The 19,362-nt window shown below is 42.1% G+C and overlaps 1 protein-coding gene across 1 annotated transcript in view; it reads left to right on the top strand.

The window, feature by feature from the left end:
• Positions 1-17,730, top strand: part of LEO1 (LEO1 homolog, Paf1/RNA polymerase II complex component) — a 33,989-nt gene extending 16,259 nt beyond the window's left edge. Inside the window, exons 7-12 of the mRNA XM_001501499.6 lie at positions 1,780-1,874; positions 2,444-2,578; positions 3,914-4,049; positions 5,878-6,064; positions 11,492-11,589; positions 17,482-17,730. Of these exons, the coding sequence (XP_001501549.1) occupies positions 1,780-1,874; positions 2,444-2,578; positions 3,914-4,049; positions 5,878-6,064; positions 11,492-11,589; positions 17,482-17,586 (756 nt within the window). The 3' untranslated portion in view covers positions 17,587-17,730. The remainder of the gene's footprint in view (positions 1-1,779; positions 1,875-2,443; positions 2,579-3,913; positions 4,050-5,877; positions 6,065-11,491; positions 11,590-17,481) is intronic.
• Positions 17,731-19,362: the final 1,632 nt, after the last annotated feature.

The following is a 19,362-nucleotide window of genomic DNA, read 5'->3' on the forward strand; positions in this document are numbered from 1 at the left end:
TCTTCCATTGCTTTTGTTGACCGTTAGGAGAGAGTTATTTACTCAGTTCCTAGTAATGCATTAGCAGGTATCAGTATATCTGTTACATTTTCAGACCATGTAATACTAGGCTCTAGTGTAGGCATCAAAGTTTAGAAATAAATATCTTACTCTAAAACCTTGTTGCTTAGAGTACAAAATGTTGGTGTATGACAGACTGCTGTCTTTTAAACCCTTGCTGTGTGGTGGAAGATAACCCTGGATTCTTTGTTTCTAGAGTGATGTTCTTGAGACTAAGCTGACCATTCTGACCGTTCTTAAAGGTGGCGTAATTAATTCTTTAGTGAACAATGAACCAGATACAGTTTAGGTGCCTCTGTGAGGTCCTCTGTCTTTAGAAGTGCTTTAATGTGTCTTTCATCCCTGTAGGGTAAGACCTGGCAGTGCATCCTGTCATAGCCTCATTATTATTTGAATCACCTTATATAATAGAAAGCATTTTTCAAAATGGCTTCTCAGTTAATAATGGCCCATATGTTTTTGCCTGTGTTTGTTTAGGTAACCTATTTTGTATGAGAGGGATGGCAGGAATAGTGACGGATTGTTTTGTTTCCTTTATTAAGTGATATTTTAAACATACACAAATACAATGAGAACCGTATAATAAACTCTCATGTACCCATTTCTCACTTCGATAGTTGTCAAGTTGGACAGTCTTGTTTCATCTATATTCTGCACCCCATCTTACCCAGACTATTTTGAAGGAACTCTCAGATGTGACATCATATTTATTAATTCATGAATATTATTGAGTTCTTTAATCAGCTGGCTTCATAATTGTTCCTTTGTTTAAGGAGGCATAAAGAAGAAAAAGGGAAAAACTAGAAGGGAACCATTGGGACCCAATTGCAAAGACCGTTGCAGCTAACAGTAGAAATCTCAATGGGAACGGGAGTAGCTGCTTTTGGGATTGATGGTGGAAGACGAGGCATAGGGAAGCAGGACCTTAGATCTGTCAGTTTTCAAAATGTTTGCTTCTCTTTGTTGCCATCTTAATTCACATTCTCTTTATCCTTGTGAGTGTCTCCCTTTTTAATTCTTCTGTGTCGTTTTAGTGGGTTTCCAGGATGCAGCAGTGATAAACTACATGCATTTAGTGTGCTATATTTTCCCAGAAGTCCCATTGAGTTTTTAGTTTCAATGACAGTAGTTTTCATTTTAGGAAGCTCTTAAATGGTTTCCAAGTCTGCCTAGTGTTTCCCCCTCATGCAGTTAAAATAAAGGTAGGCTCTCAACCTGCTCTGGCCTGGGGTTTTCATTTTCATAGAGTGCCTTTTTTTCTTTACTCATGTGTGGGGAGCTTCCCTGGCTCCCTAGGCCAGTAGGCAGAGTTTTTGGTTCCACTTTTATAGAGTTTTTAGCTCTGTGAGAGAACTCGCTGTATATAGGGCGTCTCAGTTCTAAATTGCTACCTCATATGGCCTCAAGCATTATCTCCTGTCCTCGTAGCTCTTACTGTGTCTTAAAACATCAGGACTACCACAGGTTTAGCATCTGCTCAAATGCGTTGGCACTTAACTCCCTCTGTGATTCCAGCACTAGGAGTTCAGAAATTCACTTAAGCATATTTTTTTCCTGTTGTTAATTTATCCAACATCTCTAGATAATTAAAACAAGAGAGTTTCAATGTTGTCTGTTTTTCTCTCACTACCTGTGCATGCTTATTCTATGATTATGTGTCTCTTGAGGAGAAAAGAAGCATAAACTACAGTGTTCTAAGGCACTTGTGTTTTAACACAGGTAGAAAATACTATAAGATGGAGGATACGCCGGGACGAAGAAGGCAATGAAATTAAAGAAAGCAATGCTCGGATAGTCAAGTGGTCAGATGGAAGGTGAGCCCAGAATGCCTGCAGAGTACTGAACTACCCAGGATGTGGTTGGGAGGGATCGAGTTTTGGAATAAGACCTTATTTGGGGGAGGCCTCTTATCAGAGAATTTCCATTGCTTAGTCCCTGGCATTGCCTAGAAAACCTGAGAGGAGTAAACAGATAGTTGAGGGTCATACAGACTGGTGGAAGACGTTAAAAGTAGGCTGAAAATGTGGTCATCCTCTTCGGCTACAGCATAGTAGTTTGGAAAAGTTAGACCAGCTTCCCCCGCATTGCATGCTGCTGACTGTAAGTTGACATGTTAGAAAAACTGCCTTTCACTGGGAAAGTGGTTGAGGCTGAGTAAATGTTGCAGCGTTTTACCTGTAAGCTTACTTTACTCCTAAACGTAAACATACAGCATATTTTACTTCTATATAGGTCATTTTTCACACTGCCATCTTTGTTTTTTTCTTTCCTTCTGAGTTCTCTGTGAGGGGAGAAAGCAGCAGTTGAATCATGTTTTAAGCGATGTAAAATGGTGAGATGAAAGCTTTACGAGTTTACTGTGTGAAGTGTTCCTTCTTTTCAGCATGTCTCTGCATTTAGGCAATGAAGTGTTTGATGTTTACAAAGCTCCGCTGCAGGGCGATCACAACCATCTTTTCATAAGACAGGGCACTGGTCTACAGGGACAGGCCGTCTTCAAAACCAAACTCACATTCAGGTAACTCTTCTTATCAACATACTGTTTGTTACAATAAAAGCAGCAAAATATAGATGTTGTCCAAAATGCCCGACTCCTGATTGCCGTAACCTCATGGTACAGTTCGCCAAAGAGCAGGGCCTGGTTCTCAGCTCTGAAGCTTCAAAGGCTATTTTGTCACGTGCATTGAAAGGTGCTGTTTCACAGGGAACCGGGTCATGCTAACTAGACTTACAGGAGACTGTTATGTAAACCAGAATGTCAGTGTATTAGTTGCAGTGATTACTGTTAAGTAGCAAGAGGCCTAGAATGCTTGCTGGTCAGTGTGTCCTTTCTTTTTAGTAAAATTGATCTGGGAGACTAACTGATAACTGGAGGTTGTTGGTGTGCATGCAGTTAGGAGAGGCAGTGAGTTGGTGGGTGTGAAGGCTGTGGTCATCCTGTTTCTGGACCTGCTGCATCCAGCACCGCTCCAGGGATGTGAATACTCAGGGCAGCTGGCAAGGGCTCCTCTTCTCTAGACCGTGTAGGCACTACACTGAAATGTTTGTCTTTCTCTTTTCTTGATTCTAAGCAGACTGTCCTCCTTGAGTAATGCTTAACTTAGAGAGGGCACAATAATCTTGGTTATAACGTAGCTTTTGGAGAATCATAATGGTCAGAAGTGTAGGCTTTGGAATCACATAGACCTGTATTTGAGTCCCGTTTCCACTTGTATGACCTTATGCAACTTTCTCAACGTCTCTTTGCCTCAGTTTCCTAGTGTATAAAATGCACCAGTTGTCTCATAGAGTAGCTGTGAAGTCGCAGAGCATATCAAACACAAAGCACAGTGCTTGGCACTCAGTATTCAATGAATGCTCCTGGAACCTATCCATTTGCTGCTTCTAGAAGGTGATTGTGCTTTGTAAAGCCTTTTTTACTCCACTTTCCGTTTTTCACTTTACTCCTAAGATAAGAATATTTCAGTGAGGGGCCAGCCCAGTGGCATAGTGGTTAAAGTGACACTCTGCTTCTGTGGCCCAGGCTTCGCAGGTTTGGATCCCGGGCATGGACCTATATACTGCTCATCAAACCATGCTGTGGCGGCATCCCACATACAAAAAAAATAGAGGAAGATTGGCATAGATGTTAGCTCAGGGACAATCCTCACCAAAAAATAAATAAATAATATCAGTGGGCCACAGAATGAAGAAAGTTCAGAATCCCCCACCTAGTAAATTCAGTGTAGTGTCCCTGCCTATTTTTTCTAGAGAATAGGAAATGATCACTGGCCTCTTGTTTTTGTGATGTTGATATGACTGGCTCACAGATGTGTCTGATAAACAGTGAGACATTTTTGTTCATTTCCGGCAGACCTCACTCTACAGACAGTGCCACGCATAGAAAGATGACCCTGTCACTTGCAGATAGATGTTCAAAGACACAGAAGATTAGAATCTTACCAATGGCCGGTCGTGATCCTGAATGCCAGCGCACAGAAATGATTAAGGTATGTTGGCAAAGCTTTATCCTGCAATTTTTGGTATATTAAGAAGAGTGTTTCCCAAAAGGTTTATTCGTCATCTCTTAATGACCCACCTTTTCTCCTTCCAGCTGGCATAAAGAGAATGAAGCTGCATTGCTTTCCTAATCTTTTGCAAAACAATGTGATACTACGATTGTCTTAAGGCAGACACAAAGGCTCAGGTTCTCTCCCACCAGGTCCTGAAAGTTCACCGACAAACTGGTGACTGAAAGAATCTGAGCTTTCACAGATAATCCCAAAGATGATTAAATCACCTGTGTCTGGCTTAGAATCCATGTCGAAAATCAGTGGAAATGCTAGAGATTTAGTCTGAAATAACGTGAAAATAGATCAGGAGTTTGATGGGAGACTGCGTAAATGAGAATTGGGCAGAGTAGCTTGTGGTCTTTTAAGGTCAGTTTTCTCACGTTCTGCCTGGTAGGTTTTCAAATTTGACACCACTGTCAGGCACAAATTCAATTCTGGGGCATTGTCCCTAAATGATGGAGTGTGTGCTTGTATCGACACCATTGGCCTTTTGTGCCGCACTTGCTGGGAGAAGCTCAATGCAGTGGTATTGTCTCCTTCCCTCTCCTCTCCGTCCTCTCTGATCCCTGCTAGATCTTGGCACTTCTCTGTCTGCTTTGCGTGTTTTCCTTCCTTAGTGCGTCCGGGCACAGGGAGACAAGACACTCTGCTTGCTTCAGGCCCTTTCTTGCTGCTCCCAGTGCTGGCTCTGCTGAGGGTTTGGCCTGGGCCCCTGCTTTTCCTCCTGCTTATGTGTTGTTCACGGAGGCAGGTTCACTAATCCACATTCGGTGCCATGCCTAACCCAGGCTGTGGAGGGACTTTGGCTTCGGACTCTGACTTCTTACTCCATTGCCCCACCTTTTCTCCTCAAGCTCGGGGAGCTGGGGGCACCTGCAGCCTCCGGTCTCAGCATTATTGGAAGAGCCTCTGGGCCACCTTTGGAGGTCCCCAAACCCTCATCCACTTCCCTAGCTTCTGTGGAGACGCACCAACTATCAGCCAGTTTGTTCTTAATCACTGTCCTACTGACAGTGGTGTTTACTCTATGCTCAGTACAACCACATACTGCTTAATGAAACAGTTTGCTGCACTGAACGTGTAGCAGCAGAATGAGAGTCGTGTGTAGTAATACGGAGCAATTAAAGGAGGAGTTCAAAGACATGCCAGAATGTCCCTGACCTCGCAAATCCTGCCTCTGCCTTGTGAACCCCAACGTGTGGAATGCCAGGCAAATGGAAGGGAATGAGGCTCTGCTTTGGGGCTCAGGGACCCTCCCTGACCAGCACGTCCCCCTCCTGTTGTCAGGAGCCATGGGGTGCTCTCTGGATCGCGGGGCCCAGACAGGAACATCTGGGCACCATGGAAGTTTGGTGGAGCCTGGGCAAGTCAGGTGTTATCCCGGGAGAGAACAGAAACGGCCTCCCTCAGGCGTCCGCTGGGTGTGGTTGGCCTTCCTCAGGCTGGTCGCTGCTCTCTGGGCTCTGAGTGGCCGCACGGCATTCACCGCAGCTCCGGAGGCCGGGCCTGGGCCTGTTCTGATGGGCGGTGAGTGGGAGGGAGCCTCTGCCGCTTCCCCCGTGTGTTGCCTTCACACTTTGGAACTAAACAAGACCGTCACTGCGTGTGGTACCAGGTGTGGAGTGGAGAGAAGTGGGTTCTGAAGACAGGAAATAGGTGGTGTCCTGGGCCAGGTGTTTACGTGTTCTTGCTGGGAAAAGTAGGTGCACGTGGGCGCTAAACTAGTTCACTTGTGAAGTTAAATAGTTTGTCTGCTTCTTTACAGAAAGAAGAAGAACGTTTGAGAGCTTCTATTCGTAGGGAATCTCAGCAGCGCCGAATGAGAGAGAAACAGCACCAGCGGGGGCTGAGTGCCAGTTACCTAGAACCTGACCGGTACGATGAGGAGGAGGAAGGCGAGGAGTCCATCAGCTTGGCTGCCATTAAAAACCGATACAAAGGGGGCATTCGAGGTGAGTTTGTGCAGAAATTAACTTTCATCATTTCAGGGTTCAGGAATCTAGCTCTGCAGCCTGCCTACTCTGGCCCAGTGCCCAGTCGCTGGACATTTTATATTTAAGGAATCATTGTTAATGAGTGATACCTTTCAAGGTCTGGTGAGCTAATTATTGCAGAATTCTTCCAGGCGAGCCTGAGAGGGTAGAAACTGCTATTGTTCCCACTTTCAGACTTGTCCCTTGAGCTTCTGCTTTCTGGTTTGAAAGTCTGCCAATTATGTTTGGAACTTTTCTCAACTTTTTTTATTACTAATTGGGAATGAAGAAGTTGAGTTTTTCAGAGACTACGTGGTGTTTCCTTTCACAGTTCTTGCATGCGTGTTCTTTCACAAGTACGGTCGGCCATCCGTATCTGTGGCTTTCACATCTGCAGATACGGAGGCTGGCCGTATTCACTGTACTCTGACATTTTATATAAGGGACTCAAGTGTCTGTGGATTTTGGTATCTGCAGGGGTTTCTGGAACCAATCCTCTGCAGATACTGAGGGCGACATAGTTTATATTGGTTAACATTTGTTTAGCACATACTGAATCCCCCGCAAACGCTCACATACTTTACATACATCCTGTTTGATCCTCATAACAACTTATGACCCAGTTACTATTATTGTCTTTTCCCTTTTTTTAAGTAAACATTTTTTTAATTATTGAGTTCATAATAGTTGACATCAATGTGAGATTTCAGTTGTACATTATTTCTTGACTGTCACCACATAAGTACACCCCTTCACCCCCTGTGCCCACCCCCAACGCCTTTCCCTGTTAACCAATGAACTGTGTTCTTTGTCCATGTATTCGTTTATATTCCACAAATGAGTGAAATCATCTGGTGTTTGTCTTTCTCAGACTGGCTTATTTTGCTTAGCATAATTCCCTCTAGGTCCTTCCATGTTATTGCAAATGGGATGATTTTTGTCTTTTTTATGGCTGAGTAGTATTCCATTGTGTCTGTGTGTGTGTGTGTGTGTGTGTGTGTGTGTGTGTGTGTGTATATACACCACATCTTCTTTATCCAATCATCAGTCGATGGGCACTTGGGTTGCTTCCACGTCTTGGCTATTGTGAGTAGTGCTGCAGTGATCATAGGGGTGCGTATGTTACTTTGGATTGTTGATTTCAAATTGTTTGGGTAGATACTCGGTAGTGGGAAAGCTGGGTCATATGGTATTTCTATTTTTAGTTTTTTGAGGAATCTTCATACTGTTTTCCATAGTGGCTGCACCAGTTTGCTTTCCCACCAGCAGTGTATGAGGGTTCCCTTCTCTCCACACCCTCTCCAACATTTGTTATTTTTAGTCTTAGTGATTGTAGCCATTTTAAGAGGTGTAAGGTGATATCTTAGTGTAGTTTCGATTTGTATTTCCCTGATGATTAGTGATGTTGAACATCTTTTCATGTGTTTATTGGCCATCTGTATATCTTCTTTTTTTTTGAGGAGGATTAGCCCTGAGCTAATATCTGCTGCCAGTCCTCCTCTTTTTGCTGAGGAAGACTGGCCGTGAACTAACATCCGTGCCCATCTTCCTCTACTTTATATGTGGGACACCTGCCACAGCGTGGCTTGCCAAGCAGTGCCATGTCCACACCCGGGATCCAAACTGGTGAATCCCGGGCCAGCCCTTGTATATCTTCTTTGGGAAAATGTCTGTTCATATCCTCTGCCCATTTTTTGATCGGGTTGTTTGTTTTTTTATTGTTCAGTTGTCTGAATTCCTTGTATATTGTGGAGATTAACCCCTTGTCAGATATATGATTTGCAAATATTTTCTCTAAATTGGTGGGTTGTCTCTTTATTTTAATTCTAGTTTCTTTTGCCTTGCAGAAGCTCTTCAGTCTGATGAATCCTACGTGTTTATTTTTTCTTTTGTTTCCCTTGTCTGAGAGCACATGGTATTTGAAAAGATCCTTTTTAGTTTGGTGTCAAAGAGTGTACTACCGATACTATCTTCCAGGAGTTTTACAGTTTCAGGACGTATCTTCAAGTCTTTGATCCATTTTGACTTTATTTTTGTGTATGGCATGAGATAGTGGTCTACCTTCATTCTTTTGCATGTGGCTGTCCAGTTTTCCCAACACCATTTATTGAAGAGACTATCTTTTCTCCGTTGTATGTTCTTGGCACCTTTGTCGAAGATTAGCTGTCTGTAGATGTGTGATTTTATTTCTGGGCTTTCTGTTCCATTAATCTGTGTGCCTGTTTTTGTACCAGTACCATGCCATTTTGATCACTGTGGCTTTGTAGTATATTTTGAGGTCAGGGATTGTGATGCCTCCAGCTTTGTTCTTTTTTCTCAGGATTGCCTTAGCAATTTGGGGTCTTTGGTTGCCCTGTGTGAATTTTAGTATTCTTTGCTCTATTTCCATGAAGAATGTCATTGGGATTCTGATTGGGATTGCATTGAATCTGTAGATTGCTTTGGGTAGTTTGGACATTTTAACTATGTTTATTCTTCCAATCCATGAGCAAAGAATCGCTTTCCATCTCTTTATGTCATTATCAATTTCTCTTAGTAATATCTTATAGTTTTCATTGTATAAATCCTTCACCTCCTTGGTTAAATTTATTCCTAGGTACTTTATTCTTTTACTTGTGATTGTAAATGGAATTGTCGTCTTGAGTTCTCTTTCTGTAAGTTCATTATTAGAGTATAGTAAAGCAACTGATTTCTGTAAGTTGATTCTGTACCCTGCAACTTTACTGTAATTGTTAATTATTTCTATTAGTTTGCCAATGGATTTTTGAGGTTTTTCTATTTATGAGATCATGACGTCTGCAAACAGCGAGAGTTTCATTTCTTCACTCCCTATTTGGCTTCCTTTTATTCCTTTCTCTTGCCTAATCGCTCTGGGTAAAACCTCCAGTACTATGTTGAATAAGAGTGGTGATGGGGCCGGCCCGGTGGTGCAGTGGTTAAGTGCACACATTCCCCTTCGGCGGCCCGGGGTTCACCGGTTTCGATCCCGGGTGCAGACATGGCACTGCTTGGCAAGCCATGCTGTGGTAGGCATCCCACGTATAAAGTAGAGGAAGATGGGCACGGATGTTAGCTCAGGGCCAGCCTTCCTCAAAAAAAAAAAAAAAAGGAGTGATGATATTCGGCATCCTTGTCTTGTTCCTCTTCTGAGAGGGATGGCGTTCAGTTTTTGCCCATTAAGTATGATGTTGGCTGTGGGTTTGTCATATATGGCCTTTATTATGTTGAGGTCATTTCCTTCCATCCCCATTTTGTTAAGAGTTTTTATTTAAAATGGCTGTTGGATCTTCTCAGATGCTTTCTCTGCATCTATTGAGATGATCATGTGGTTTTTATTCCTCAATTTGTTGATGTGGTATATCACGTATCACGTTGATTGATTTGCAGATGTTGAACCATCCCTGCGTCCCTGGTATGGAACCCACTTGATCACGATGTAGTCCTTTTTTTTTTAATTGAGGTATAATTGACATATAACATTATGTAAGTTTCAGATTTACAATATAATGATTCGTTGTTTGTATTTATTGCAAAATGATCACCACAATAAGTCTAGTTAACTTCTTTCACCAGATGTAGTTACAAAATTTTTTTCTTGCGATGGGAACTTTTAAGATATACTCTTTTAGCAACCTTCAAGTATGCACTGGAGTATTGTTAACTATAGTCACCATGGTGTACATTACATGACCGTGACTTTTTAAATTTATAATTGGAAGTTTGTACCTTTTGACCCCCTTCACCCATCCCCCGCACCACCCAGCCTCTGGCAGCCACCAGTCTGTTCTCTGTGTCTGTGAGCTTGGTTTTTGTTGTTGTTGCTGTTGTTTTCCTTTTTTTTTTAGATTCTGTGTATAAGTGAGATCACACAGTATTTGTGTTTCTCTGTCTGACTTATTGCACTTGGCATAATGCCCTCAAGGTCCGTTTTTGTCTTGTTCTTATTGAGGAAATGGAGACTTTGGGAGGTTGAGTAACTTGCCCAAAGACACATAGTTGTTAGGTGGACAGTTCTTGAACCAAGGTCATTGCCTTCTGAGGCGTCTGTCTCAGCCACAAGACTGCGAGCAGAGCTTTCCCCACAGCTGGCGGTAAGGTGACGTGCCGAGAAGCAGACGGAACCTGAAGACGGAAGACCTGGGCTGGACTCTTGATCCTGCCGCTGTGATGTCAGCTCCGCCGCTTCTTGGTGGGGTGATTTGGAAAGTTACAGTACCTCCCTCTGTCACCTCATCAGGAGAAAAACAGTACTAGTTACAAGATGAGGTGGTTGTGAGAACCGAATGATATAATGCAAATGAAGCACTTCACCCAGCAGCTGGCCCATGGCAAGGACTAAATAAATGTTACCTGAAACTGTTGTTCTTACCACTCACCAGCTCAGGCACGTGACTTCCCTCTCGGAATATCACGTTCCCATCTGTGAAAGGAGGCTGTAACCCTCCCCACGTGAGCTCTGACAGAGCTTTGGGCATCGCTGTACAATGCAAGGTATACCTTAGGTGACCATGCATCCTGGTTTTGTCCCTGTTGAGTGATAAATTTGAAGAACACCCACATTTCCCCTTCTCTGACGCTCCTGTGAAACACTCTTCCTTTCCTTCAGTGACTGCATTTGTTGTGGTGAGCTGGTGTTACACTCTTCCTACCTACCTATCATTTATTTGGGACAGAGACCTTTTATTTTTTTGTTAGCTTTAATTTCCCACAGAAAAATGAATTGTGGGGAAAAAACACATAAAAGCTGAAAAAAAAATTGAGGCTACTTTTAGGGAAAGAGTTATATATTCAGTTCACCACAGATGAAAAAGCTGACAGACAGGTTCATCAGCGTTCAGTTCTGTCCAGCAGTCTGATGGGCAGGGAGTGGGGAGAAGGGGACGGCTCTGCGTTCTGAGGCGACGGGCTGGGTCTAAAGTCAGCTGCTCTTATTCCACCCTGAGGGTCACCTGGGCTGGGGCATCAGAGCAGATTGTCACTGTCTACATCTCCCCTTGAAATGTCCCCCTGGCAACAAATGGTCTTTACAGGACTGGGAAACCACCTCTTGGTTTTAACTTCAACGCTCATCTTGGAATTAACTGTTACCCCCAGAAAGAATGACTCTGGCTTTCATAGCTTATTTTGGAAGGGTACTGGTGTCTGTCTCTTTAGTCACCTTGCACACAAACCTTTTTAATATTTAAAAGTGGTCAGATGAACCATTCCTGTATTTTGAGAGAGTAAATAATTCATTTCAACATATCTAAACTTACGTTTATCTTTAAATCAGGAAACCTTTATTGCTTGTTTCCTTTGGGAAAGATATACAGAAAGAACTAGAGATATTCATCAGAAGAAAAATCCAGGAATGAATAGATCACTGTCTCTCAAATTCACTCATAAATCTTGTTGCTTTGCTTTCAGAGGAGCGAGCCAGAATCTATTCGTCAGACAGCGATGAGGGATCAGAAGAAGATAAGGCTCAAAGATTACTCAAAGCAAAGAAACTCACCAGTGATGAGGTAAAACCAAATTTATTCAGTTCTTGGGGTTTACCCTGTACCCATCAGTCAACTCCTGGAATGCAGAGGAGCTCACAGCCCAGGAGCACTGACAGATGTCTGCACACTTCACTGAAACTCAGTGAGATAAATGCAGTAACAGGATGAGGAGTGGCCCCGAGGAGGATCTGATACTTCTGCTCAGATGGGTGTTGGAAAGCTGCTCAGAGAAGGAGACCTCTTGCTGAGTGTTGAAAAAGGATGTTAGCTTGCAGGGCACAGCAGCCAGGGTGGACATTCCAGGTGGATGGAAAGGCCTTTGAGAAAAGACTCATGACCCTGAGATACTGAGGCTCGGCTGGAGAACTAGAAATAATTCAGTGTGGGTAGATGAGAGGGTGTAGTCTTTTTTCTTTTTGTTTATTTTCAATATATTTTTTAAATTACAGAAATAATTCTTATGGTAGGAAAACCTGTTTTCTTTTTATTTAGATGAAATAGTTTTTGAAATAGCGTTGAATAATTTAATAAATTAAAAATAAATGTATCTATTATTGAAATAATAAAATTATTTCAAAGTAATTTTAAAATATTTTAACTTATATTTTTAACAGTATCATTTTCAAATTACAGTAGTATAGGTGCTGAGAATAAGGGTTTTTTTGGAGATATGTAATTGACATATAAAATATTAGTTTCAGGTGTACAACATAATGATTTGGTTGATGTATGTGTATATTGCCAAGTGATCACCCCAATATGTCTAGTTAATATCCATCTTCACACATAGTTTTAAATTTTTTTTCTTCTGATGAGAACTTTTAAGATTTGTGCTCGTAGCAACTTTGAAATATACAATACAGTATTATTAACTGTAGTCACCATGCTGTACATTACATCCCCACGACTTGCTTATTTTATTTAAGTCTTTTTAGATCTTTTTTAATCTTTTGTGTTCTTAAATTTTACTTTGGTATCTATTTTGTATTTTAATTTTCTGATTGGGATTTATTAGATTCCTGAATCTGTAGGTTGGTATCTTTCATCAATTCTGAAAACTTCTCAGCCATCGGTTCTTCAGATATTACTTCTGTACCATGCTCTCTCTCCTTTCTTTGTGAAACTCTGATTAGATGCATGTTACTCCTTTTCACTCTATCCTCCATGACTCTCAAACTCTCTTTCATATTTTCGTCTCTCTGTATTCTGGGATATTTCTCCAGATCCTTCTACTTCACTCCTTCTTTCTTCAGCTGTGTCTAATATGTTGTTAATCTCTTTCATTGAGTTTTTACTTTAGTTGTTTCAGTTTTCATCTCTAGAGGTTTAATTTCTTTTTCAAATTGGCCATTTAAACATTTTTTTAGTTTTAGTTTCTTTTTTAAATTGGTCATTTTTAAAAGTCCTGCTACTAACTCATATTTTCAATTTCTCCTTTTGTGTCTTCAAATCTTTAAAATCTACATATATGGTCTTTTATGTCTGATAGTTCCAATGTCTGAAATCTTTACATGTGTGATTTTACTGCCTGTTACCTCTGCTGGCTCTGTTTCGTGATGACTTCTCTATGTGTTCTGTGATTAAATGATTGATTTACTTAGCTCAGATCAATGGGAATTTTTGAGGCCTAGATTAATGGATTCCTCCAAAAGTGATTTATATTTGCCTCTGCCAGGTGCCTTAGGCATCAGCCGCCTGGGACCAATTTAAATTATATTCTTGGAATAAAGTCTTTTTAGATTACCTGCAAGTATGAGTTCTGACTTGTGGTTATGGATTTTCCTAGAATTTTTATTTTTGTTTTTAATCCCCTACCAATTAGTTCTCATGTTTGAGGTTAGAAAATATGCTTGCGGTCATTTAGAACAGGTGTTGGCAAATTACATCCCACTGACCTAATTGGGCCTGCCACCTGTTTTTTTGAATAGAGTTTTATTGGAACCCACCCATACTTATTCATTTATCTGTTCTCTACGAATGTCTTCCTGCTACAGTGGCAGAGCTGAGTAGTTGCAGCAGGAATCATGTCTTACAAAGTCAGAGACATTTATTATCTGGCCCTTTACCAAAAAAGTTTGCTGACCCCTGCCTCAGAGAAATGGACCTGGACTCGTTTCTGGTTCACCTTTGTACGAAAGACATAGTCTTTTGGGATTTACTATTAATCTGCTCCTCTTGGCCTTTAGTCTCCTGGCCTCAGCACCCTGCAAAGCATAAAAACCAAGGCTCATGTTCACACGGTTTGGCAAATGTCTTCAAGGGGAAAACCTGCTTTAGTGCTCTACTTATCTGTGGGTTCTTGCTTTCTCTTAATTTTTGGCCTCTGATTGTACTTTATTTTCTTGCCATTATGTTGATTTGTTAATATTTTCCCATCACAGTTAACTATTTTCAGTTATTATTCAAAGGATCGTTCTGCCATATTGCGGAAAATAGATGTTGTGTTTCCATTGTCCGTGACTTTAACGCACTTTAATCACATTGGCCTTCTATGAACTATGAGCTTCTGGGAGGTCTCTTCTCACGTGAAGCAGAATTTTGTTCTTGTGTTATTGTTTCTTAATCACAGCATTTAATAGTTCCCAGTCATTCTTGGAAGTGGCGTGCTATGGAAGATAACTGGACAGAAATTGGTAAATTATTCTGCAACATATTTGTTTCACATTAGATAGGAAACGTCTTAATGATGCATTTACAGTGTGTTGAACCGTTGGCAAATGGGAATACCCATGTAAGCAGATGCTGTTTTATTTCTTGGCAAGCAGAAACTGTGAATGAAATTGAGAAGTGCCATGGGACTAATGTTTATTCCTAGTATTCTCAGAAATGTGAATACTTATTAAATGTAATCCATCAAATAGCCTTCTTCTAGGCTGAGCAATTGCAAACCTGTGACTGCTTGACTTAAATATACCTCTCGTGAATTCCTCCTAATACCCAAATACTCCCTGTTAGGTCTTCCTGTACCCTTCTCTTCCCCTTTCATGACAACAAAGATTTTGCTCCCAGCCCCTTCCACTGCCTCCTCCTATTCCCTTAGTGCAAGTCTGGCCGTGGGTTACAATGGAAGAGAGGAGGGAAGGGTCATTCTTGCTCTAGGTCCCTCTCCTCATCTGTACACTAACCCACCCCAGTGCCGTGAGCCTGGGTCTGCCTCTGAGACATAGGGGAGTTTTCAGACCCTAAGTTCCCATATGAGAGAACCACCGCCATCATCACCAGAACATTCCCTTATGTGGGTGAAAGCGTACAAGTCTGGATTAGAATGAACTGGATTATTGAATCTTGGGGCTACCCTTTACCACTTATATGGCCTTAAGCAAGTCATCTCACGCTTCTGAGTCTGTTTCCTTGTCTCTTCAATGGGATTTATGCTTGCTGCCTCGTGAAGTTGTTGTATTATAGTAAATAACAGATATGAAAGTGGGATAGTAAATAACAGAAATGACACGGCAACATGTAGTAACTGAAGAGGAGATGCTAATTTCCCTTTCCTAACAGGGTCTAAGTTACAAAAAGGAGAAAAACAGAGCTTTTCATCCTTCCTTATTTTTGTAAGCAGTAAAAACTTGAGAAAACCTGAATTGCTTCAGAGGTAGAAAAATGGGTAGGAGGAGAGTCTGTGGAAAAGGGAAAAACCCAGGTGGAAAGAAACAAGACAATGGAAAGGAAGGGCGTCGTGGTCCATCCTCAGCTTTCTTAGATGAAAGAGGTGACCTGCTGAGAAGGATTGCTTAGAATGTGGTGCCCGGGGGTCTGGTTCCTCTCCGTGTCTCTTTCCTCTCCCAGCTCTCCCTCCTAGAACCTCCATTCCCCCCTTGGCAGCCCTGCCTCGCCTGTTAGAGTCCCTTCCCTCTGTTTACGGAGCCACAGCACCTTGGACCCAGGATAGTCCCAGCGTCCCCTCCACTGTGGGGGTTCCCATGCTTGGGATTCTGAATATACTTCCCTAGAAGCCTTACATTCTTGGTGTTGGTCTCTTATACTTTGACACCCTTATTTATGTATGTTCTTAGGTATATTTTGGGTTAAATAAACTCTGGAAGCTGGTTTATTATTATGGAAAAAAATGAGTTTTACAATTAGTCTTAAAAATAAATTGTTGGAAGACAACTTCTTCATAACTGTGGGCTGCCTGTTTCTGTATCATAGGGACCTCTATTCGTGGTTATGTTAGCTTTATTTTAGTCTAATATGAATGTTTGTGTCATTCGTTGCATTTATACATGGCACAGGGATTTATTCCAGCTAAATTCAGTAAGGCAGAATTTCACAGAACAAGGTTTCCTGGAGGATGCCACTCGTCTTCTGTATCATAGGGGTGGCTGGCCTGCGGGCCTTGGCTGTGCTTACCTGTAGCTGCTGGGGAAGTCAGTCCTGGCAGGATTTCCAAAGTGGGATTCTGGAATGTCCTACCCCAGATAGTGGATTAGGCTTGGTGCTGTTTAGACTTCTTTGGGAGAGCCGTGACCATGTCCTGGCTCCTGGGCCCTGTCCAGGGCCATGCAGGACAAGCTGTACCACTTTTTAGAAGTACCATGCCAGTTCTTCTTTTATTTACTTAAACTTGAACTTATTAAAGAATTTTAGAGCTGAATAGACCATACACACTGTGGTTTACTTGGGCAGGGTTGCCGCAAACAGGCTTGCATGTAAAGTGTTTAAGATAAGAACTTTCAATTGAAAATAAGTGGAAAAAAAAGACAAGTGGTAGAACTGAATATGCTGTTTACTGTTGCTGATGTGGGGTTGGGAGAGGAATAGCTGGGTCTGCTGCCTCCGGCTGGGAAGTAGAAAGGAGGGCTGGTCACACCTGGGGGCAGGATGCCTCTCCCGGTATCACTGTCTGAGTAAGTTAGGAGGGCTTCTGAGTCTCTTCCTGTGGATTCATAACTTCCCCTTTGAGTTCTCCTATAGCGCTTCAGATCCGCAGGGCTGCATTTGGGATAATAAGGCAGGAGACAAGTGGGAGATGGTATCATACTCCTCAGAGGGCCAGACATAGGACCACCAGAAACAGTGGGTATGCCCGCCTGTATTCTACGTCCAGAAGCATTCTCTGGTCATGGCAGCAAGATGCCTGGCCCTCCCCAACCTCAACCCTCCAACTCTTTGTTCAGCCTGTTTAATTTTTGCTGAGGAGTTAAAGCAGTTCTGGAGTGTCATATTTGGAATCAGTTCATTTTAAACAACATTTGATATCATTTAGATACTGATATGTTCAAATTCTATCTGTAAAAATTGTTTTTAGATAACTTCCTGAATTGTTTGTTTCTATTAGAACATCATACAACATGATTTTAAACAGTGGAAACTTGCATAGGGTAGGCCTTTAAATTCTTCAAATATTTTTCTGAAAACCTTTGTGATGTGAGTTTTCAGTACGTCCAAAACAAGAAATCTTTATTTTAAAAAATTGAGTCTTTAAAATACTGAATTTTAGGTAATGAAGAGGTGAAATGCTGAGAAAGCAGAGAAAAAAGTTTAAGTAATTACCTCATCCTGGTATCACTGTTCCACAGGACAAGTGGTTAAACAGGCAAACTTCTTTGGCAGAGCCCTGGCCCTTCCCGGGGCAAAGTCCGTTTCCAGTTTCCCACCTGCCCGTCTCCCTGTCCAACGGCTTTCCTCTGAGAGACTGGGTCAGCACTGCCGGGCTCTCCCCTGCAGTCCTGAGGTTGGGTTCTGTAGTTAGTTGTAATTACTCTGTATAGTTGTCATTTTTGAATGCCTCTAGTACTTGGAGATTTGGAAACTAACCATGACCTTGACAACTGGTTTTATTCATCTGGTGAATGTTCTTATTAAAACAGTTATCTTATTTGGGGTCTTCTGAGGGTCATTCAGCTCAGAGCTACTTTTGATAAACCTGAGAAATATTCTCTATTGACTTCTCTTATTTTGTCTGTTTAGGAAGGTGAACCTTCTGGAAAGAGAAAAGCAGAAGATGACGATAAAGCAAATAAAAAGCATAAGAAGTATGTGATCAGTGATGAAGAAGAAGAAGATGATGATTGAAGTATAAAATGAAGTGAAAACATTTTATATATTTTATTGTACAGTTTGTTTTATAAATATGATGTAAACATGAGTTATTTTGATTGAAATGAATTGATTTGCTTTTGTGTAATTTTAATTGTAATAAAAAAATTTAAAAAGCAAGTCTCTGTTCAAGAAATTGATTTTTCCCAAAGCAGGTTGATTTTGTTAACGTTTTACACTGAGTCTCAGGCTTTTAGGGAGCTCCTGTTGCTCTGCCCTACCCCCTTCCTCCCCTCCCCCACAAGGAAGCTGCCTGCTCAGGGCCAGGTGGGGCGAGGGAGGCAGTCTTCTAAGGAGCGGAGTTTAAAGGGGCCCAAAAAAGCCTCTGTAATGGTGTTAGTTTGCTGGGGCTGCTGTAACAAAAGTGCCACAAACCGGGTGACTGAAAACCACAGAAATGTATTCTCTCACAGTTCTGGAGCCTGGAAGTCTTACATCAAGGAGTTGACAGGGCCAGGCTCCCTCTGAAGGCTCCAGGGAAAAATCCTCCCTGCCTCGTCTTGGCTTCTGGGGGCTGCTGGCCGTCCTTGGCTTGTGGCAGCCCAACTCCAACCTCCGCCTCTGTCTTCACATGGCTTGTTTCCCTGTGTGTCTGCTCTGTGGCTCTCCCTCTCCTTGTCAGGACACCTATCAATGGGTTTAGGGCCAACTCTAATCCAGTGTGACCTCGTCTTAACTGGTTACATCTGCAAGGACCCCATTGCCAATTAAAGTCACATTCTGAGGTTCCTGGTGGATATGAATTTTGGCAGGGGTCCCTATTCAGCCCACTACAGTAATCAAGATAAATAATACTGTAATACAACATTTAGAAAAATTAATGCAAAAAAAGTCCATGAGGAACAAAATGTCGAAATTTTACATAAAGGCAGGATCTGGTGGGGCTGCGATCATGGTAAGGCAAGTGAGGAGAGTTGCACGAGTACAGAGCTAAATGGATCCTCTCAAAATTTTTGTATGTTTGTGAGTTTTTTGCATGGAGTTTGAAAAATATTGTATTGCAATATTTATCTTGATTGCTGAGATTTTGGCACCCCTTATGTTTTTCGCCCAAGGTGAGTATCTCACTTGTTGCATGCTAGTCATGGCCCTGCTTTCTTCGCTCACAGTGGCTGCGTTCCGCAAGTGAGCACCCCAAGAGAGTGAGCCCGGGGAAAGCTATATGACCTTTTTTTGGTATTAGCTTCTATGACCAGCATCGAAAGTCACATGGAACCCCCCACGTTCTCTTCACTGGAAGTGCATCAGTAATGTGAGCCCATATTCAAAGGGAAGGACATTTGACTCCTCCATGGTAGGAACGGCAGAGAATTTGCAGGTGTTTTAAATCCACCACACACATGATTTGTCTTCTGCCGTGCCCTTCTACGTAAGCTGGGTAATCTTTCCCTTAAGAATGCCTCTACCTCACTCCCTTCCTAGTGTTATAGGTACAATCTGGGAGTGGGGGCTGTGGGAGGCTCACCCTGAAGCCTGTTTATAGAGAAAGAAAAGTGACATTGAAAGAGAAGAAGGTCCTACATCATGTCACTTTCCTATCTCAAGAGCCTTCATTCTGACTCTGTCCTTGCCAAGGCAACGTAGTTTTGGTGTTTGGGTTTTTTTTTTTTTTTTTTTTTTTTTTTTTTTTTTTTACCAGTAGACACTTCTGTGTCAGTTATTAAGCTCTTGTCTCTCATCTCCAAACTGCCCTCCACACCAGACTTAGTGATGCTGGGGCCAACAATCCACAACCACGTTTCAGCTTTGCCA

This window comes from Equus caballus, chromosome 1 (genome assembly GCF_041296265.1).
Source record: "Equus caballus isolate H_3958 breed thoroughbred chromosome 1, TB-T2T, whole genome shotgun sequence".
Lineage (NCBI taxonomy): Eukaryota > Metazoa > Chordata > Mammalia > Perissodactyla > Equidae > Equus > Equus caballus.